This window comes from Eleutherodactylus coqui, chromosome 3, assembly GCF_035609145.1.
Source record: "Eleutherodactylus coqui strain aEleCoq1 chromosome 3, aEleCoq1.hap1, whole genome shotgun sequence".
Lineage (NCBI taxonomy): Eukaryota > Metazoa > Chordata > Amphibia > Anura > Eleutherodactylidae > Eleutherodactylus > Eleutherodactylus coqui.
Window position 1 is genome coordinate 21,518,999 of NC_089839.1, and position 22,957 is coordinate 21,541,955.

The following is a 22,957-nucleotide window of genomic DNA, read 5'->3' on the forward strand; positions in this document are numbered from 1 at the left end:
TCCTTGAGGCTCGTTTCACACAGCGATCGCGATCAGGCTAAAATTGCAGCAAAATCGCGCCTTTGATCTCACAATTTTTGACCGACAGCTATGCTTTTTCTTGAGGTTATTCGCGCGTTGCCGCCGCCGCCAGTAAAATTGCGCAATTTTTATCACAAAATTCAATAGGATTTTCTAATGCTAAAAACGCATCACACAAAAATAGCAAATCCGTGCGATGCGAAGGAGGAGGAGGCTCCATGGGAGATGACATCACAAATCGCAGAAGGACAGAGCGCAACATCGCGTGAGGGAAAACCGCGCTAACGGGAAGGAAACCATTACCAATCATTGGTTTCAGAATTCTGCGCTTTTACTCGTTCTCGCGTGGCGCGATTTTATTGCCCGTGTGAAGGCACCTTAAGGCTTCCTACACACAGTGGAGCGCCATATCCGGCCGCGAATCTGCGATGTACCGGCGGATGCCAGGCGTTTTTCTCCCCCCACTTCCGTGAAGTAGCGATCCTCCGCCGCGGCTTTCAGGCACGTTAGGAGATCGACAAGTGCTTCCCATTATTCTCAAGGGAAGCCTCGCATCTCACTCGCGTGAACCACGGACGCAGTGCAATGTGCTTTGGGGGGAACGCCAAATATAGAACATTGCGCAATTTTCATCCTCATAGCGTCGCTGTGAATAAATCCATTGAAAAGAATGGAGTTCAGATTGGCGCCAGTTTTGCGCATCTCGCCCGTGCGAATGTAGCCTTATCCAGGGAGATGGGGTAGAGGGAGGTTGCTGTGTACATGTGGTTAACCAGCAGGGGGCAGCAGGAAGATGCGAGGTCTTGCAGCCTGAGAGCTAGCAGGAAACCAGCAGAATTTTGAATGCAGCTCTGGATGTGACTGGAGTATAAGACAGTATGTGATTCATGTTTTCAGGAGAGAATGGTGTCAATTCTGCCTTTTAGGGTTAAACAAAGATTAACCAACAGGGAGTGTTGAGGAGATGCGAGGTACTGCAGCCTGAGAGCTAGCAGGAAGCCAGCAGAATTTTGAATGCAGCTCTGGATGTGAATGCAGTATATTATGTTTTCAGGATGAAAAGATGTTTATTTGGACTTCTCAGGTCAAAGAAAATGGAACCAGCAGGGGGCAGTGGTTAGGCATGAGGTTCTGCAGCCTAGGAGCTAGCAGGAGGCCAGCAGGATTATTGAATGCGGCTCTGGATGTGACTGGAATACAAGATATTCTGTGACTCATGTTTTCAACATAGACGTGTGTGAATTATACCTTCTTAGGGTTAAGCAGGGATAAACCAGTAGGGGGCAGTGGGGGATGTGAAATTCTGTAGCCTGAGAACTAGCAAAAAGCCAGCAGGAGTTTGAATGCAGCTCTGGATGTGACTGGAGTATATTAGAAGATATTATTATATGACTCATGTTTTCAGGAGAGAAGAATATGGATTTTGAATTCTTAGGGTTAAAGGAGGATTTGGGGTTCAGCTATTCCGTTTGGTCTTAGTAGGAGAGCGGTGTGTGGGGGGCGCTGCGGCGAGCTCTCGCTTCGCTAACAACCAAGGCTGCTCCGCATTCTCTTGGCGAATATATTATCATCTCCAGTGACACCGAGCACAACGGAGGATTCCTCACAACCCCATTAATAGGCTCATCCAGGCGCCTCCATGGGCGAGGGACGTATGAAATATATATGGCGACTGAGGCTTTGAAGTCGCCACCTACGAGCCGCGGAGTCAGGCGCTGCCCGCTATCCGGCTCCTCAATAATTGACCGGAGACAAAGGTTCAAGTAGATAATTGCAAATATGAGAGGCTCCATGTATAATGTATGACAGATGAAAAACTCCGCCCCCTGCGACAATCAGATGAATGTGCCAATAATTAGCCATCATCAGACTGTCTTAAAGTGATACACGCACAGAATAGAGATGACTATTCTTCTCATCCCACTGACCGCGTGCGCCACGAACGAAAACGACGTAGAAGGATATGTTGCGAATTCATTGATTTCATTATGGGTCACACGTTGTATAGCCAAGCATATCTGGTGTAGTTGAGCTGAGTTTGTTAGAATGAACAAAGTGAGTTTGACACAAGTAGAACAGTTGACTTTGTAAGATGTAGTGCATATGAGTTTGTCAGATGTAATATAGCTGTGTTTAGCTGGAGTAGCAGATTTGAGCTTCTGAGCTGTAATAGGACTCCGTTTATGTGGTGTAGTGGAGCTGAGATTGTCAGAGGTAACAGGATTGGATCGCTTTGTCAGCCATAGCAGAACTGTGTTTATTCTGTGCATTTGAGTTGGTCAGATGCAGCAGAGTTGGGTTTAAGAGTGGCTGCGGAGTTGAGTTTATCTGATATAGTTGTGTTAAATTTGTCAGGTGTAGCAGAGTTGAGTTTGTGAGATGTACTATTGTATTTAATTGATGTAACTAAGTTGAGTAGTACTGGTAGGACTCAGTTTATCTGGTGTAGTATTCTTGTCAGATGCAGCAGAGCTGTGATTGTGAGTGGTGACAGAGCTAAGTGTAGGTGTGTTAAATTCATCAGATGTAGCAGAGTTAAGCATGTGAAAGATTTAACAGATCACTTTAACAATGGCGATGTTATGTCCACACGGGACGCGCCGGCTGCGTAATCTGATATACTACACAAACGCACACACGCAACACCAAGGGACAGTGAACTGGGAACAGGACTCACAGAAAGACATCACATAAAGACTAAACGAATAACCAAAACATTCACCAAGCATACCTGCACACATCACCAGATGGAATAGCTATCATATATACGAGGTATTGGTTCATGAAGTCACTGGCCAAGTCACTTAAGTCCGCGTGCCCACGTCACGGGTTCTTGTTGTCTCGCAGGTCTTTAATCTAGCGAGAAAACTTCCTTGTGAAACCTGCCTGCAAGCAGAATGATCGTCCTGATAAGGACGTCCCTGCCTGGATCCTAAGGACCTCACTAGCCCAGAGATGGTAAATAATCCAAAGCAGGACAGGACACAGTTCACACCAACAAACTAGGGATAGCATGCAACACAGAACAAGACTCATCATACCTAATGTCTGGCCACCTGCACAGACCAACAGAACACATCACTGTTCACACGCATATACACTGAACATGCCTGTTCACACCTGATATCCAACCATCTGCACAGACACTGAACATGACACTGTTCACACCTATACACCTTCACACACACACACACACACACACACACACACACACACACACAAACACATAACAGGCATGCAAGAAAACCAAACCCTAGAGTGAATGGATATCAGCTTCCTCTTGCAGAGGGGTTGGTATATATATGCAGCAGACCAGTGGAGATTGGCTGGCTGGAGAAATCCACACACAGCCAGCACAATTATTCCACACCTGTGAAGGTGTGCTCCTGGAAACCCATGTAGAACAACAGATCCCAGCAGCACAAACCTGACAGGCCAGTCTAACAGAACAGCAGTTGTGTCAAACATGGGGCTACTGTATTTAGCAGCGGATCAGTGTTTCGGGGCAAATCAGTGTATTCAGGGATTGATTAGAATGTTTAGGGGCAGGTCAGTGTCCTCAGGGGTGGATTCATGAGTTCAGGAGGGGATCAGTGTTTAAGGGCAAATCAGTGTATTTAGGGATTGATTTGACTGTTTAAATGAAAGTTTCCATTCATGTTTCCAGGAATTCAACAGTGGCTCAGTGAATTCAGGAACAGGTTAGACTGTTTAGGGGCGGGTCAGTGTGCTCAGGGGCAGGTCCATTAATTCAGGGGAGGGTCAGTGAATTCAGGGGCAGGTTAGACTGTTTAGGGGCGGGTCAGTGTGCTCAGGGGCAGGTCCATTAATTCAGGGGAGGGTCAGTGAATTCAGGGGCAGGTTAGACTGTTTAGGGGCGGGTCAGTGTGTTCAGGGGCAGGTCCATTAATTCAGGGGAGGGTCAGTGAATTCAGGGGCAGGTTAGACTGTTTAGGGGCGGGTCAGTGTGCTCAGGGGCAGGTCCATTAATTCAGGAGTGGGTCAGTGAATTCAGGGACAGGTTAGACTGTTTAGGGGTGGGTCAGTGTGCTCAGGGGCAGATTCATTAATTCAGGAGTGGGTCAGTGAATTCAGGGACAGGTTAGACTGTTTAGGGGCGGGTAAGTGTGCTCAGGGGCAGATTCATTAATTCAGGAGTGGGTCAGTGAATTGAGGGGCAGGTTAGACTGTTTAGCAGGGAGGGGGGGTCAGTGTGCTCAGGGGCACGTCCATTAATTCAGGAGTTGGTCAGTGAATTCAGGGGTAGGTTAGACTGTTTAGGGGTGGGTCAGTGTGCTTAGGGGCAGGTCCATTAATTCAGACGTGGGTCAGTGTGCTCAGGGGCAGATCCATTAATTCAGGAGTGGGTCAGTGAGTTCAGGGATGGGTTCGACTATTTATTGGTGGGATAGTGAAGTCTGCAGTAGGTAACTGAAATTCAGGAACGGATCAGTGGAATTGGGGATGGATTGGTGAATTCAGGGTGGCTCAGTGTATTCAGGGGTGGGTCAGTGATTAGATTATTTAGTGGCGGGTTAGTGAATTCGGGGAAGGGTGTTGTATTCAGTGGTAGGTCACAAAATTCAGGAGCTTGTCAGTGTATTTAGCGGTAGATCAGTATATTCAGCGGTGGGTCAGTGAATTCAGGGGCAGGTCGGTGTATTCAGGGGTGGATCAGTAAATTCAGGGTCTGGTCAGTGTATTTAGGGGTGGGTCCATTAAGTTAGTGGCAGGTCAGTGGTTTTTTTGGTGGGTCAACGCATTTGGGAAGGTGTCAGTGAATACAGGTGTTGATTAGACTATTAAGGGGCAGCACTGTGTATTCAGGGGTGGATCAGTAAATTTATCCGCAAGACAGTGTATTCAGGGGTGGATCATTGTACTTGGACATGGCAGTGTACTGAGGGGAGGGTCAGTGTACTGAGGGGAGGGTCAGCGTTCTCAGGGGTGGAGCTTACATCTCATTAAACAAGCCATGACTTTCTTGGGATGCACAGAGGAAATAATATAAAGGGGCTCTGGTAACAGTGAAGTAACACTAACGCACTTACTGGAAATCCTCTTAGACCGCCGCCTGCCTTGAAGCATTAGAGTGTCAGCTCCTAAGAACAGGAGAGAATGCGAATGAATGAAACAATTCACCCCCACTTAACTGCGGCTTACAGGCAGAAATTTATGACGTGACCCCACTGGGTCGGGGGAAATATCACACAATGGCCGTTTAATGTCCTTCTGATCCTGGGTGGTCACTGTGTCCGGTGGAGTAACAGACCCCCATTGTTTTCCACCCCCACAATTCCCTGCTCCGTCCTGTTTCCAGCCTCATCGCAGCTCCGCTTCTTTCTGGGAATTTCTCAGTGGGCCACCTCCGGAGTCCTCATATAAAACCGGAGGGTGGATTGCTGCAGTCCTATGTAAGGAGAAGCTGTCGCCTCAGTTACTGCAGGGGAAACTTAACCCTGTGAGAGAAGAAAATGTGTCTGACCTGACCCTGACTGTACAGCTCTTACACTTGTCTGCCCAGTGTCCCCAGGGTACAAATGTAGCAGAGCTGAGTTACTCGTTTTGTACAACCTATGGTGATATTATGATATGGCATGCGATCTCATGCACACGGGCGGATTTTTGCTGCGGAATCCGGAGCGGGCGTTCTTCATGCACATGAGTGGAAACCAATTGTGGTTTCCGCTCGCAGATGAAAAATCGTAGCATGCTCCATTTTTCTGCGGTTCCCGCAAGGACGGCTTCCATTGAAGTCAATGGAAGCCATCCGACCCGCGGGCTGCGAGCCATGTGGGCCATCTGCGGTACAGAAAAAGACACAAGATGTGAGGTGTGCAGGGGCACTGCTGCTGGTGGAGTCGGATTCCGCTGTGGGCTCCCGCATGCAGAATCCGACCCGCCCGTGGAAATGAGACCTTACATAGGACTGCAGGTCACATCTACTGCATTATCTGTCCTTAGAGACTTATCACTGTTACATAGGACTGCGTGTCCTGTAGTCAGAGAGTTGTCACTGTGTGGGGTCACTTTGTACTTCACCAAGTTACTGCAGTGAGATTGTTAAAAAATGTGGAATTTTTTAAAGTCAAAATTCTTTAATTTGTCCAATTCACTTAAATCCCGCCTCCTTTTCTAGATACTTGTGAACAGTTTTGTGAGAGGCGAAACATTTTTTGGTGCAAAGCAGTAAGAAACTTTTTAAAGTTGATTTGCATCAAACAAGGGGCCGCTTACAGCAGGATTATGGTGCCACCACAGCAGCACATCTTGGTACCTCCGTGCGCCTCCACAGATGTCCTCCAGGTCCGACCTGGGGTTGATTTCTGGTATAACTCTACGCTAGTTTCCGTCATAAATTACACATAAATGTGTCGGTGGGGGGGGGGGGGGGTGTCATGCCCCCTTCTACAAGCCATCTACCCTTTTCGAGAATCTAGCAAACAACAGCACAAGAATGCCAAAAGATGCACATTTTTTTGCATAAGAATGCCTTGTGTAAAATTTTGCAATTTTTTATGCCAGCGACTGATTTACAAATATGCCCGGGTGTTTTTGTTTTTCACCTTTTTTAAGGTCTCTTTTTGCGTCCGTGAATGAGTAAATGCTTGTTTCCACTCAGAAGCCGTAACCCCGTGCATCACCAGCCCTGCAGTCAGCGGAGGGGGATACAATGTATCCGGACACACAATGCTCTGGGATACACTCTTTGTCTAAAACACTCCGACCCCCAGAAGAAGTTGTCATTTTGCTGTAAAACTGCGGTTCCATCTCAGGCAGAAATACAAATGATGAGAGTTATAGTGATTAGATGGACGGTCTTGTCACTGGAGGCCCTAAAACTGGTTCCCCGTTGGCCTATAAAAGGCTCTCGGAGACTCCTTGTGTGTAGTGACCTCCTCTTCTGCTTGCAGAGCTTGTTGACCACTAGATGCCTCTACGACGCAGAGAAGAGATTTCACCCCGTTACCAGAGGGGGGCGCATTATTGGGATGTGAGAAGCTGGATGGTCGTATCTATGAATTGTCCCCCACCGGGCCGTTCTGGCCAGACTGGTAGGAGATGTTGGGACCAGTGGATGTGTGAGGGCACACAAGGTGATCGGGCGCAGGACCCCCCGACAGACCACCAGTAGAGAGGAGCGTCTGACCAGACTGTTAGGGGGTGTTGGGACCAGTGGATGTGTGAGGGCACACAAGGTGGCCGGGCTCAGGACGCCCCTGACAGACCACCAGTAGAGAGGAGCGTCTGACCAGACTGTTAGGAGGTGTTGGGACCAGTAGATGTGTGAGGGCACACAAGGTGAGCGGGCTCAGGATGCCCCCTACAGACCACCAGTAGGTGGTATGAGAGACATACTGCAGACACAAGTCATCCAAGAGGCAGCACGATAATGCTTGGCCGCACACACAAGGGGGACACTGGAGCCCCCACAACATTGTCACACTTCCATGGCTACCAGGTCACCAGATTTATCACCAGTAGAACATGTATCCAAGCTAGAGGCAGTACAACACGGTACTAGAGCCTCCATGCCCGCTCGCATCACATCTTGTATCCAAGCTAGAGGCGGTACAACAGGGTACCAGAGCCTCCATGCCCACCTGTATCACATCTTGTATCCAAGCTAGAGGTGGTACAACAGGGTACCAGAGCCTCTATGCCCCTGTATCACATCTTGTATCCAAGCTAGAGGCAGTACAACAGGGTACTAGAGCCTCCATGCCCACCTGTATCACATCTTGTATCCAAGCTATAGGTGGTACAACAGGGTACTAGAGCCTCTATGCCCGCCTGTATCACATCTTGTATCCAAGCTAGAGGCAGTATAACAGGGTACTAGAGCCTCCATGCCTGCCTGAATCACATGTTGTATCTAAGCTAGAGGCGGTACAACAGGGTACTAGAGCCTCCATGCCCGCCTGTATCACATCTTGTATCCAAGCTAGAGGCGGTACAACAGGGTACTAGAGCCTTACTATGAGAGATCAGTTCTCCACAATAAATTCTCTTGCTCTGATCTTAGAGTCACTTCTATCAATGTTACAATCACACAGAGAAAGTTTCATTCTAACTTCTGGGGGGGGGGGGGGGGATTGTGTTTGGCAATGAGCGTGTAAACATCCTGCACACCACACTGATACATTGTAACAAGCTAGCGCAGAGATTTGTGCAGCATCTGCTGAGCTCACAGAGCATTGTCTACACTGATACAATTGTATCTGCTCCTCACTTCAGCACACAGGGTTATCTACAGGGCGGAAGTTCATTCACATCAATGTGCTGTTTTGTCGCTGATTTCCACCAGAGAACAGGACAAAGCCCCACAGCAGGCTGCGCTACGTCGCCCTGTAACCCCAGCAAACTACCGGACTGCTGGCCAGTAATTCAATGAGCCCCCTGATAGTCACTTGGAGCCCTTCAGCGCCATTTAGCCAGGGGGCGCCCCGAATGGAGCAGGAAAACTGAATCCCCCTAACGCTAATGTGAGCGAGCCGTTACTGCCTCTGTTGGTAGACAAGAGTGTTCTCATTCACTGACAGGGAGCAAATAGCCTGAAAATGGGGATGTTGGACTATAAAGTCTGTTGGAAAATTGCAGAATTTTTCATTTCAACGCAGATTAAACTTTTACATAAAAACAAAAACACCCCTGAAGCCTCTCTCAGTTTCATTTAAAAGGCGCTGTACGATTTTCTATTTATGAGTGTAATTCCCTTTTCAGCCTGAAGATGTCACTGTTGTAAAGAGGATTTTTCCTTTGATCAGTGGTTTCTATATGCAGCCATAAAGACGCTGTCACTTTAAGTGTTCTCTATTATCCTGTCAGCTCCTGAGTCTGTGCTAAACATATGTGGGGGTAACATAGGTGATTTCCTATAAAGGAGTGACCCCTCTGTATTAGCCTAATTGGAGGTCCTGGGGTTAAGGCCCTTTTCTATGGGCTCCCAATGACTGGGCATGAAGTTGTTTCACAGATCATTGGCTGGTCGGAATATGACAGCGGTCAGCTGATGAACACGGGGATAAAACGCTCGCTCCTCAGCTGCAGATCTGAATGGGGCGATGGGCGCATGATGAAAGCCGACCATTTTTAACCCTATAATTGTGATCATCCAGCTGTGTAAAAACTACCTACTAAGCAGCAATCAACAAGTTATATCCTTGATCGCAGGCAAGAATCAGGGCGGGTAAAGGAGCCCTCGGGCTGCGTTCACACTTGGTGTGTAAAAAAAAAAAACTACGTCAAAAAATTGCATGCTTTAAAAAAAAAACAAAAAAAAAAACTATTTTTTTTCCTTTTTAGTTTTTTTTTAAAAAAGTCAATTCAGAAATGTCAGAGAAATGCCAAGTGCGACCGCCGCCTCAGCGCCGCCTCAGATTAGCTCCATATGTGGTCCGTGCCTTGTGGACTGTAATGAGGAGATAATGTATATAAAGGTATCCACATAGCCGTATTTTTCACGGATGTTTTTTAAAAATGCAGCATGACCTATTTTTTTGCGTTTTTGCGCCATATTGCCGCTATTTTCTGTTGGGCAAATACGGATTATTGTTTTTCCAGTAAGAAATATACTATACGGAGGCAAATACTGATGATGCACTGTTGTATTACAGATCCGCAGTATGGACGTGTACAATGCGCTCACCTAAGGGCCCTTTTGCGCGGGACGATCTGTCAGGCGTAGATCTCCAACAGTCTTCCCAGGTGGATCGTCGCTCGGTGAATGGAGGCGGAGCGGGCCGGAGACCATTCTGGCCCCCCATCATTCATAATAAGCAGGCAGGCGTTCATCAGCGGGCGACTGCCTGTTTACACGGCCGATCCGTCGCTCAGTTTTTACGCATGCAGAAACTGAATGAGACACAAACTAATTCTCATTCGTCGTTCATTCGGCGCAGTATTTACACTAAACGACAATCATTCAGCTTCTCACCGGATGTGAATGATTATCGGCCCGTGTAGAGGGGCCCCCAGCCTGGCTGCATGCTTGTATAACGCCCAGGTTATGTCCGCAACAATATAACGTTTTTTCCCATGTGCGCAGCTCCGTGTGACTCCGGGTTCGGTCCGTATGTCAGCTTTTATCTATGTGCGTCGTGTTTATCACATCCACAAAAAACTGAAACAAACCCAATTCTTCTCTTCTGCAGCGTAAAGGGAAAAGAAAAGGACTGCAGACGGATGGCAAGAAGAATGATGGGAGTTGTAGTAATTATGGACACTAGAGAGGTGATGCGAGGAATGATGGGAGTTGTAGTAATTATAGACACTAGAGAGGGGACAGGAGGAATGATGGGAGTTGTAGTAATTATAGACACTAGAGAGGGGACAGGAGGAATGATGGGAGTTGTAGTAATTATAGACACTAGAGAGGGGACAGGAGGAATGATGGGAGTTGTAGTAATTATAGACACTAGAGAGGGGACAGGAGGAATGATGGGAGTTGTAGTAACTCTGGATAGTAGCAGTAACATGAGGAATGATGGGAGTTATAGTAACTCAGCATCAGAGGTGCCATGAAGAATGATGGGAGTTGTAGTAACTCTGGATAGTAGCGGTGACATGAAGAATGATGGGAGTTGTAGTAACTCTGGATACCAGGGGTGACATGAAGAATGATGGGAGTTGTAGTAACTCTGGATATCAGAGGTGACATGAAGAATGATGGGAGTTGTAGTAACTCTGGATACCAGGGGTGACATGAAGAATGATGGGAGTTGTAGTAACTCTGGATACCAGGGGTGACATGAAGAATGATGGGAGTTGTAGTAACTCTGGATAGTAGAGGTGACATGAAGAATGATGGGAGTTGTAGTAACTCTGGATACCAGGGGTGACCTTATGGGCAGTATAGAGTGCAGCACAGTATTATGGTGACTGTAGAATATAGAAGGCTAATAATATATTGATGACTCTAGATTAGTGTGGTAGTAACATACCGCACATTAAAGTGTAATTCTAGATCAGTGTAGTAATAACTGTACATTATAGTGTATTACAGTCCAGCTCCCTGCTTCTGCTCTCTAATCACCTGCTGGCATATACATATGTATATAGTCCTGGGATAACACAGTGCAGTATATGGCACAGTATAGACTAGTATACTGATGACTATAGATCGGTGTAGTAATAACTAGATATTAAGGTAAGTTCATATGTAGTGGAAAAATCCATGTCTAATCTGCAGCATTTCTGCATCCAAAATCCGCAGCGTTGGTGGAGACGGTGACTGGGGTTCGGCTGTGAATCCGCAGCGTTGGTGGAGACGGTGACTGGGGTTCGGCTGTGAATCCGCAGCGTTGGTGGAGACGGTGACTGGGGTTCGGCTATGAATCCGCAGAGTTGGTGGAAACGGTGACTGGGGTTCGGCTGGGAATCCGCAGCGCTGGTGGAGACGGTGACTGGGGTTCGGCTGGGAATCCGCAGCGTTGGTGGAGACGGTGACTGGGGTTCGGCTGGGAATCCGCAGCATTGGTGGAGACGGTGACTGGGGTTCGGCTGTGAATCTGCAGCGTTGGTGGAGACGGTGACTGGGGTTCGGCTGTGAATCCGCAGCATTGGTGGAGACGGTGACTGGGGTTCGGCTATGAATCCGCAGCGTTGGTGGAGACGGTGACTGGGGTTCGGCTGTGAATCCGCAGCATTGGTGGAGACGGTGACTGGGGTTCGGCTGTGAATCCGCAGCATTGGTGGAGACGGTGACTGGGGTTCGGCTGTGAATCCGCAGCATTGGTGGAGACGGTGACTGGGGTTCAGCTGTGAATCCGCAGCGTTGGTGGAGACGGTGACTGGGGTTCGGCTGGGAATCCGCAGTGTTGGTGGAGACGGTGACTGGGGTTTGGCTGGGAATCCGCAGCATTGGTGGAGACGGTGACTGGGGTTCGGCTATGAATCCGCAGCGTTGGTGGAGACGGTGACTGGGGTTCGGCTGTGAATCCGCAGCATTGGTGGAGACGGTGACTGGGGTTCGGCTGTGAATCCGCAGCATTGGTGGAGACGGTGACTGGGGTTCAGCTGTGAATCCGCAGCATTGGTGGAGACGGTGACTGGGGTTCAGCTGTGAATCCGCAGCGTTGGTGGAGACGGTGACTGGGGTTCGGCTGTGAATCCGCAGCATTGGTGGAGACGGTGACTGGGGTTCGGCTATGAATCCGCAGCGTTGGTGGAGACAGTGACTGGGGTTCGGCTGTGAATCCGCAGCATTGGTGGAGACGGTGACTGGGGTTCGGCTGTGAATCCGCAGCATTGGTGGAGACGGTGACTGGGGTTCGGCTGTGAATCCGCAGCATTGGTGGAGACGGTGACTGGGGTTCAGCTGTGAATCCGCAGCGTTGGTGGAGACGGTGACTGGGGTTCGGCTGGGAATCCGCAGTGTTGGTGGAGACGGTGACTGGGGTTCGGCTGTGAATCCGCAGCATTGGTGGAGACGGTGACTGGGGTTCAGCTGTGAATCCGCAGCGTTGGTGGAGACGGTGACTGGGGTTCGGCTGGGAATCCGCAATGTTGGTGGAGACGGGGACTGGGGTTCATCTGGGAATCCGCAGCTGATTTCATCCTGTACTTTCAGCATCTCCGTTCACCTCTGAATACTGAGCACTGCCAGCAGCGGGAGCGCAGCGCACACCTGACCAGCGACGGCGGTGCTTGGTAGCAGCTGCTATGTGGTGGGGCGCCCCGCGCTCTCGGTCCTGGCAGCGCTCGGTATTCAGAGGGGAATGGAGATGCTGAATGTGTGGCTGAAATCATCTGCGGGTTCACGTCTGAATTTCAGTCATAGATGCGGATTTTGATGCAGATTTTGCCAGACTTTTCTGCTGCGGAAAATCTGCAGCATTTTTGCTACATGTGAATGTACATTATAGTGTATTACAGTCCAGCTCCCTGCTTCTGCTCTATAATCACCTGCTGGCCTGTACGTATGTATATAGTCCTGGGATAATACAGTGCAGTATATAGACTATAGCACGGTAGTATTAATAATGTACATTATAGTGTTTTACACTGCAGTACTCTTAAACTGCACTGCAATACCTAATTACAGGGGTGCCCCAAGCCTTTATGCTGGCTAAGGAAAAGTGTGAAATGGTGACTTGCCCACAAAGAAACACCACGACTTTTACAGACACTGTAATCGCCAATACAAAGGATAGCCAACACATATTTAAACCAATGAGACTCGTCTGAAGTGGAAAAGTAATAGTGACCCAAATAATAATAGTAGCCCCTATAGTGACCTCCACAGTGGCCCCAGTAGTAATAGTGACCTCCAAAGTGGCCCCAGTAGTAATAGTGACCCCTTAGTGATCCAATAGTAATAGATACCCTCATAGTGGCCTCAATAGAAATAGTGATCCCCATTAGCATCCCTAGTAGTAATAGTGACCCCCATAGTGACCCCAGTAGTAACAGTGACCCCTATAGTGGCCCCAATAGTAATAGTGACCCCCATTAGCATCCCTAGTAGTAATAGTGACCACCATAGTGACCCCAGTAGTAATAGTGCCCCCCATAGTGACCCCAGTAGTAATAGTGACCACCATAGTGGCCCCAATAGTAATAGTGACCCCTATTAGCATCCCTAGTAGTAATAGTGCCCCCCATAGTGACCCCAGTAGTAATAGTGACCACCATAGTGACCCCAGTAGTAATATTGACCCCCAGCCGGGAGCAACCCCACAAGCATTTAACTCACTTGCTCTGTAGTTCTGATCCGGCGGCGGCTGCTCCTGAGATCATTCTGTGACTCCTGATCTTTCCGCCCAGCGTTTGCGCTGTGTTCAGACCGGCGTCTGCATGCTGGAACACAAACGCCAGGGGAGAGGTCAGGGGCCACACTCTGATTACAGCAGCTGTGCCAGACCCAAACTATGGAGCAAGTACGTGAAATCATCGTGGGGCTGCTGGCCGCCCGACTCACAGTTGGCAATTATTTTTTATCGCCCATTAACATGGCCAGTAGAAAACAAATCCCAGCCAAGTAGCAACCCGCCGCCCCTCTGAGGTCCTGCAGACTGCTGCCTGAGGTGGCCGTGCCCCTGCCAAGTACATAGTCCAGAGGTAACACAGTGCAGTATATGGTACAGTATAGACCATGTTATAGCACAGCATTATTCTACTGGCTCCAGGATTATAGTTTATTACAGTCCAGCTCACCTGCTTCTGCTCCGTAATCACCTACTGTACCTATGGATATAGTCCTGGGCTAATATAGTGCAGTATATAATATAGCACCGTAGGATATAACATATGGCAGTATATTATATATTAGGAGATGTTTACTATATAATAGATTACAGTGCTGCATCACTCCTCCCGCTCTGTCACATACTGTCCATTACCCTATCAAATCTATGTATAGTTGGACCATTATATACAGCAACATATAGAATAGCACAGTACAAAGCAGCATGGTACCCGACTATTATAGTGTATTACAGTACAGCATGAATATACCTTCTCTAGTGTCACATGCTGCCATATAGCTACAAAGCAGTATATAATGTATAGTAAAGGATATATTATCATTACATTCATATAATGGATACTGTATTATAATGCAGGACTATTATACTGTAGATTATAGCATATTACAGTACAGCATCACTACACCACCTCTGCTCTCACCTTCTGCCCTATGAAGATAGTCATGGGATAATACAGTGTAGTATATAGTAGTGCATTGTATTACATACTGCAGACAACAATGTAATGCACTATTCTTATATTGGAGATTATAGTTTATTACAGAGCCTCTCCATTGCTCCTGCTCTACAGTCACACATAAAATCTGTATATAGTCCTGAGATCGCACGGCACAGTCTATAACCGTACACTAAAGGATGAATTATAGCTCAGCATTATTACGGTGCAGCTACAACATGGTGCAGGATATAGTGTAGATTATAATTTATTACGTTGCAGTAAGGTATGGCACGGTAAAGGGCATTATACACTACAGAACTGCAATCTCAAGTAGAGTGTACTAATTCTAGCTTAGTGCAGGGTTATTATACTGTAGGTAATACATTATTATAGTACAGCTCTATTATAGCTCCTATACTGTCACCTGTTGCCTGTAATAAGGTATATAACGCCCAGTGCACTATATAATATATTAAAGGGCAGAGTATAGTACATGGTGGCACCTGTGTAATGGACTATTATAGATTTGTAATATATTACAGTTCAGCTCCTTTACTGCTACCAGATGCCCTGGAATAGTATATATACAATAGCATATTGTCCAGTGCAGTATATAGTATATATACCACAGAGTACAGCTTGTTAAAACCCTATAGTATAATGTAGTCCTGTAGATTATAGTTTATTACAGTTCAGCTCCTCTGCTGTTACTTGGTGCCTGTAATTACGTCTCTGGCATACAGAACAGCACAGAGTATATCGGGCAGCACGGCATAAGTGGAGAATGTAGTATAATGCAGTGTTGTAGATTATAGCTTATTACAGTTCACCTCTACTACATGCACCTGTAGATGGGTATTCGGTATACAGTCCTGTAAAGTATATAGTAAAGCACACAATGAATGGAGAATAGTTATATACTGTTCATTATAGTTTATTACAATTGGGCTCCACTACAGTCCCCCGTAACATGGCATATACTGTATATCCCTGTATAGTCCCCTGTAACATGGCATATACTGTATATCCCTGTATAGTCCCCTGTAACATGGCATATACTGTATATCCCTGTACAGTCCCCCGTAACATGGCATATACTGTATATCCCTGTATAGTCCCCCGTAACATGGCATATACTGTATATCCCTGTATAGTCCCCTGTGCAGTATACACAGTAGTATAGCAGGGTAGAGAGCAGCACAGTATGAATGGAGAAGATGGGACACAAAGGAACGTAGACTAGAGTTGAGCTCTTCTACATCACTTCTATTGTCACTTGATGCCCTCTTATAGCATATACAAGTTAGTGCAGTATATAGCATAGGGTAGAGTATAGCATAGTATGAATTGAGTTTACAGGGTAATACAGTATTGTAGATTATAGTTTATTACAGTTCAGTTCCACTACACCTCCTATATTGCCACTAGATACTTTGTAATTGCCCATATAGCCCCATACAGTGTATGGTATGGTACTGTATAGTATGAATGGAGATGATAGTATAATACAGCATTGTAGATTATAGTTTATTACAGTTCAGTTCCACTACACCTCTTCTATACTGCATAGCATAGTATAGCACAATATAATATAGCTTAGCCTAGTACTGTATAGCATAGAACACTATACTATACCGCTAGTATAGAGTATGAGCACAGCATGAATGAAGATGATAGCATGATAATACAGCATTGTAGATTATAGTTTATTACAGTTCAGCTCCACTACACCTCCTGTATGGTCACTTCATACCCTCTAATTAGGTATATAGCCCCATGCAGTATATAGCATAGAGTACAGCACTGTATGAATAGAGATGGTAGCATAATACAGCATGCTAGACGATAGTTTATACAGTTCAGCTCCTGTACAGTCACCTGCTGCCCCGGGTATATGGTATACAGACCGGTGCAGTATATAGCATAGTATAACGCAGCAGAGCATTAGATGGCACAGACATCACCCTGCAGGACGCCGTCAGTAAGCAGTCTGGCGGCACTCAGTAAATGCCCCCGGTCTGATCTTATCCTGGGGGCAGCAGTGGCATAAGCGGTGACTTTGCACAGTCTGATGCCAGTAGCCCCCGCAGAGCCCCCAGTGTCAGTAAATGACCGCTTAAAGTCCCGATGTCAGTAATTTAGGATCAATAATGATCAGATCTGATGCTGGATATTATCGTCTGAGAGTTGGGGTACAGGGGGGCAGAGGGGGTATAACAGGGGGTTCACACAGCCTGGTATACACTATAGTATCCAACACTGTATACAATAGGTGGGCACTAGGGGGGCACAGCGCTGCTAGAACTTATGGGCTGTGAATTGTCGGGTGTCCCTGGAATGGGGTGCAGTCACTTCCAGAATGGAGAGGGGTATTAGATGAGATGCCAGAGGGCAGGTGTGAGGGGGCATTGAGCTGTTGGTGGCGGACAGAAGGGGCACCAAAGGTGTGCTATTGTTGTAAGACCTGTAGGCAAAGGGGTTCACGTTAGATTGCGGGGACCCCTAGGCTGGGGTGTGGAGATCTGCAGACATGGGATTTCAGGGGTTCATATTAATGTGCTTTGTAGGGTTCCATAAGTAAGAGCCCCTAGAAGGGTTGGAAAGGGGTGAGGTGTTAGGGGGCACCATGTATTGGTAGAGCGGTGAATGCCCTGGGCTGGGGTATGTGGGCACCTAGTATAGGGGTTCACATTCCTGATTCATTATGGGGTCTCCTAGAGGACATCTCCAACAAAGAATGGGGGCATCGGTTGTAGGTGCCCCAATGCCAGTGGGTGAGGGGGAAGTGGGGGCATGAGGTGCCAGGAGCTGGTGCAGGATCCCCTCCCGGCCCCGCCGCTTACCATAAGCGCCTTGTCCCCTGCTGGATGCGGGGAGGAGAGACAGGAACAGGAGCCACAATGTGCCCATCATCAGACCCCAGCAGCATCCAAGTGCCAGCTGCCAGGCTCAGTGCAGGAATCCGACGATCCTCCGGGGTCTCAGCATCCACAGCGCCACATCCATCAACTCCAGCCAAAGTGCTGCCCAGTGCCCCCCACCCTGGCACGATAGAGGGGGGTGAGTGTGCCCCCTCCTTGTGTCCTCACACCAGATCCCCGGAGATCTCCTCTCCCCGGAGCCGCGATCCTGCAGCGCAAAGCCAGCAACAAGTGTCTGCTGCTCCCCGCAGCCGCTCCGGCATCCAGGACCCCCGGGCGCAGCCTGCGCTGTGTGCCCGGGCATCAACCTGCTGCTCCACTCTGCTGACTGCCCCGGCCAGTCATAGGGCAATCCAGGGGGTTAATCCGGCACAGTCCTGAAGGGGTTAATCCTGCCCAAGTCCTGAAGGCGTCGATCCTGCACAAGTCCTGGTGCTGGAGGAGTTAATGGTGCCTGGAGTCTGAGGGGTTAAGCATGCACCCTGCTGAAAGGGTTAATCCTGTGCAAACAGGGGGGTCGGGATTCTGATTTACTCCGCAGGTCACAGGTGGCTGAAGGGGTTAATCCCCGGGATGTAGCAGAGCCGGAGAAGTTGCGCTGCCCGCTCGGCGCTGCTCTCAGCCTCCTCTGTCTTCTCAGCTCTCCTCCAGTTTATATGAAGAAACTGAGGACCAATGACATGATGTGAGCAGGAGAGGAGCAGCCTCCACCCCAAATCCCAGGGCCTCCCCCAGGACCAATTAGAGAGGATCCAGCCCTGGAAGAAGAGGGGCTGCAGCTGCCTGTCTCCTCCTCTCCTCCTCCTCCTGCTGCTGCTGCTGCTGGAGAGGTGTCAGGCAGAGGGAGCCTCCATCCTCAGGACACCGGGAGCAAGGTCGGATCTGCAGACATATAGTGGCCAGGAGGGGGCAGAGCTGAGCACTGACTGCCACACAGATGCATGCCCCTGTGCCATGCACTCACCCAACAGAAGCTGCATGCAGGGAAAGGGTTAAAGTCCTAGCATTCTCTAGGAACCTGTTGCATGAAGGTGAATGGCAGCAGTGCCCACACAGCCTGACTCAGTGCCAGCATGTCTCAGGGTCCTCTGTACTATTACATATCTGCCCCCTGTATGTATAGGGTTTATCACAGACCTGCGGGATCCATCAGGGGCTAAGAGTGCTACCAACGTCAGCCACCAGGGGTGCTGTGAAGTCACTGTCTGATCTGGGGCTCCCGGTGAACTCAAAGCATCACCTGCGGGAGCCTGAAGTTACCTGAACCTACTGTATCCTATCTGTACATCCATCCATCCATCATACATCTCTTCATCCATCTTTCATATCCATCCACAACCCATTATCTATACATCTATTCATCCATTCATCATCCATCCATCCTTCAATATCTTTCTTTTCATCATTCATCCTCTATACCCATCCACCCACCCATCCTCCAAATGCATCCATCCATCCCCCACAACCATTTATCCATCCGTCCATTCACTCATCATCCACCCATCATTCTTTATTCATTTATTCATCCATCCATCCGTCCGTCATATCCATTCACAACCCATTATCTATACATTTATTCATCCATTCACCCTCCATCCAGCCTCCACATTCAGTATCCATCCACCCATTCATCATCAATTATACATCTATTCATCCATCCTTCACTACACATCTATTAACTCATCTATCCATTCTCCACATCCATCCTTCAATCCATTCATCCATATGGATCCATCATTTCTTATACATCTTTTAATTTATCCTCCATATCCATCCATCAGCCATCCCCCACAACCACCCAACCATACATGCTTCATTATCCTTCCATGCATCATCCATCCTCTATATCCATCAACCCACACATCTTCCACATGCATCCATCCTCCATATCTATCCACTACCCATTATCTATACATCTATTCAGCTCTCCATCCATTCTTCATTTTACATATTTTCATCCATCCACATTCCCTTCCTTCCATTATACATCCTCTGTATCCATCCAATCACATTTCCTCCATACGCATTCATCCATCCTTCACAACCATTTAGTCATCCATCCAACCATCATCCATGCACCACCCATTAACTATACATCTATTCATCCCTCCAGCCATCCTTCATGGTACATCTTTTATCCATTTATCTATCATTCATATCCCTTCTCCATCCATCACCCATTATCCATACATCTATTCATTCATCCACTTATCCATATACATCCATCCTCCACAATCATTCATTCATCCACTCATCATTCTTTATCCATCACCCATATCCATCCAACACTCATTATCTAAACATCTATTCATCCTTCCATCCATCCTTCATGATACATCTTTTATCCCTTTATCTATATCATCCATATCCATCCATCAATTCTCTATCCATCACCCATTATCCATGCATCTATGCATCCATCCATTTATCCATATACATCTATCCATCCATCCTCCACAATCATTCATCCAATCATCATCCATCCACTCATCATTCTTTATCCATCTATTTATCCATCATCCATATCCATCCATCACTCATTATCTATACATCTATTTATTCGTCCATGCATTCTCCATATCCATCCATCCATCCATCCATCCATCCATCCATCCATCCTCCACAACCATTCATCCATCCATCCATCCATCCATCCATTCACCCACTATCTATCCATCCATCCATTCCCGTTGCTGTTTTGTGTCATATCGTCTATATTCTTAGTTTCTTTGCTGATCTTTTCTTATTTTCTCTCATTTCTTCATTATCTTTTTATTAACCCTTTGATGTCACCTCCTCCGCACATTCGCCTCACATCGTCTCGCTCTCCATTCTCTTCTGTTGGTGTCATTGTCACACAACAGTTGTAAGTTGCACTAAAGTCTCATGAACATACAAAACCCGCATGTCACATCCTGCCCAGGAGCACTGAAGGACCATGTAAGCTCATACTCTACCTGCAGGGGGCGCAATTACAGGGATTTCTAGGTCTCAGAAATCTCCCTTTACAACATCCCCCAGAGTTCCTAGGTGACATTATGTCTTACTATCCTCCAGGTTCTGGGTTTCTCGATTTTTTTCAATAAGAGCTTCATCCAGTCATGTTCACTGTTGCTTTGCTGAGGATGCAATGTATCAGAAGGAAACTATCAGCATGTAGGGGAAGCTGTCAGTATGTAGATGGAACTGTAAATACATAGACAATTATGTATACTACCTAGAGGAAACTGTCAGCATGTAGAGGGAGCTGTGAATACATAGACAATTCTGTATACTACCTAGAGGAAACTGTCAGCATGTAGAGGGAGCTGTGAATACATAGACAGTTCTGTTCAATATCTAGAGGAAACTGTCGGCATGTTGAGGAAGCTGTCAGCATGTAGAGAAAGCTGTGAATACATAGGTGAACCTGTCAGCACTTAGAGGAAGCTGTGCACACCTATGGAAATATCTTGGCATGTAGTGGAAGCTTACCTCATCTAGGCAGGCGGTTGAAAGGATGTAGATGAAGTTGTTAGCAAGCAGAGGAAGCTGTCAGTATGCAGATGAAGTTGTCAATATGTAGAAAAAGCTGTCAGCGAGCAGAAGAAAGTGTCAACATGTAAAGGCAGCTGCCAGTCTGCAGATGAAGCTGTCAGCAAGTAGAGGAAGCTGTCAGCAGGCAGATTAAGCATGTAGAGACAGCTGTCGTATCCAGATGAAACAGGTAGCAGGTAGTGGAAGCTGTCAATGCACAAATGAATCAATCAGTCTGTAGAGGAAGCTGTCAGTATGCAGATGAAGCTAACAGCATGTAGAGGAAGCTGTCAGTATGCAGATGAAGCTGTCAGTATGCAGATGAAGCTAACAGCATGTAGAGGAAGCTGTCAGCACATGGAGTCAGCTGTGCACACCTATGGAAATTGCTTGGCATGTAGTGGAAGCTTACCTCATCCAGACAGGTGTGTAGCTCCAGGGGGCGCACAGGTAGCAGTCATATTTGGTACTTGAGGGCCCTAAAAGGTTCCATTGCCACTGAATACAACACTAGTATGATAAATGGTACATGGTAGGGGGGCGCGGGTACAGATCTCCACTGGGTTCCAGGAGCCTCATGGTGCCCTTCTGGCTGTAGAGGAAGCTGTCAGTATGCAGATGAAGCTGCCAGCATGTAGAGAAAGCTGTTAAAATGCAGATGAAGCTGTCAGCAGGTGGGGGAAGCTGTCAGTATCTGAGGGGGAAGCTGTCAGTATGTAGATGAAGCTGTCAGCAGGTGGGGGAAGCTGTCAGTATGTAGATGAAGTTGTCAGTAAATAGACAAAGCACTCAAAATGTAGAAGAAGCTGTCAGCATGTGGAGGAAGCTGTCAGCATGTGGAGGAAGCTGTCAGTTTGCAGTTGAAGTTCTCAGCAAGCAATGGATGCTGTCAGTGTGCAGAGGAAGTTGTTAGCAGCTAGTGGAAACTGTCAGTATGCAGATGAGGGCGGTTTCACACAGACATATTTATGCAGAGAACAGAACCCATCGTTTTCAATGGGTTAATTCACATTTTTGCACTTGCGTGCATTTTGCGCACACAGACAAAAAAAGCAGCATGCTCCAACTTTGTGCACCAAAGGCGCCATAAGAGTGCACCCGATCCCGGCATAATTGCACTTTACACTGCGCAATTTAGTGGAAAAACGAACACATCGGGACTAATTAGACTGCACTATAAGCTTATGTGAGCGGATTTGCACATACTCTCATGGGAAGCCGCCTTTAAACTGTCAGCAGGTAGCGGAAACTGTCAGTATGCCGATGATCCGATGATGCTGTTAGCATGTATAAACAACTGTTAATATGTTGATGAAGCTATCGGTATGCAGTGGAAGCTGTCAGCAGGGTGAGGGAGTTGTCAGCATGCACTGTAGAATATGGTGATAAAACGTCATGCAATGCTACATACGGTAGGCACACTGCTGCGTCACCTACCACACTCATCATCACCGCTTAGCAACTAGTGGCGGCTCAGTGGTACTTACTCTCCTTGTTGGGTCACATCTTAGGAGTTATCACCCAACTTTCTGAAGACCCTGATTGTATAGATCTCTGCCTTATTTAGGGTGACATTACCTCGCTGTTATCTTTCAGTGTCCTGCGTATGTGTCAGTCTTAACTGTTGTTCTGGCATTCTATTCATGAATCAGGATGCACATCACTACAGGTCCCTCCTGCATAGAAATGAGGGGGGGGGGCATTGTGAAACTGATACAAGGGCTGGCTCCAGATCTATGGGGGCCCTTGGGTAAAAGAGTTGTAAGGGGGTGGAGCAAAATAACAGTGGCCCAGTAGTGACTGCAACAGTAATACCGGCCCTTATTATTGTCCCCTCTAGAGGTGCCATTTGT

The 22,957-nt window shown here is 47.4% G+C and overlaps 1 protein-coding gene across 4 annotated transcripts in view; it reads right to left on the minus strand.

Annotated features, from left to right (window-relative positions):
• MDGA1 (MAM domain containing glycosylphosphatidylinositol anchor 1) overlaps window positions 1-18,210 on the minus strand; it is a 271,881-nt gene extending 253,671 nt beyond the window's left edge. For all 4 annotated transcript variants that reach the window (XM_066595295.1, XM_066595292.1, XM_066595293.1 and 1 more), the window contains exon 1: window positions 17,511-18,210. In XM_066595295.1, the coding sequence (XP_066451392.1) occupies window positions 17,511-17,580 (70 nt within the window). In that variant the 5' untranslated portion in view covers window positions 17,581-18,210. The remainder of the gene's footprint in view (window positions 1-17,510) is intronic.
• Window positions 18,211-22,957: the final 4,747 nt, after the last annotated feature.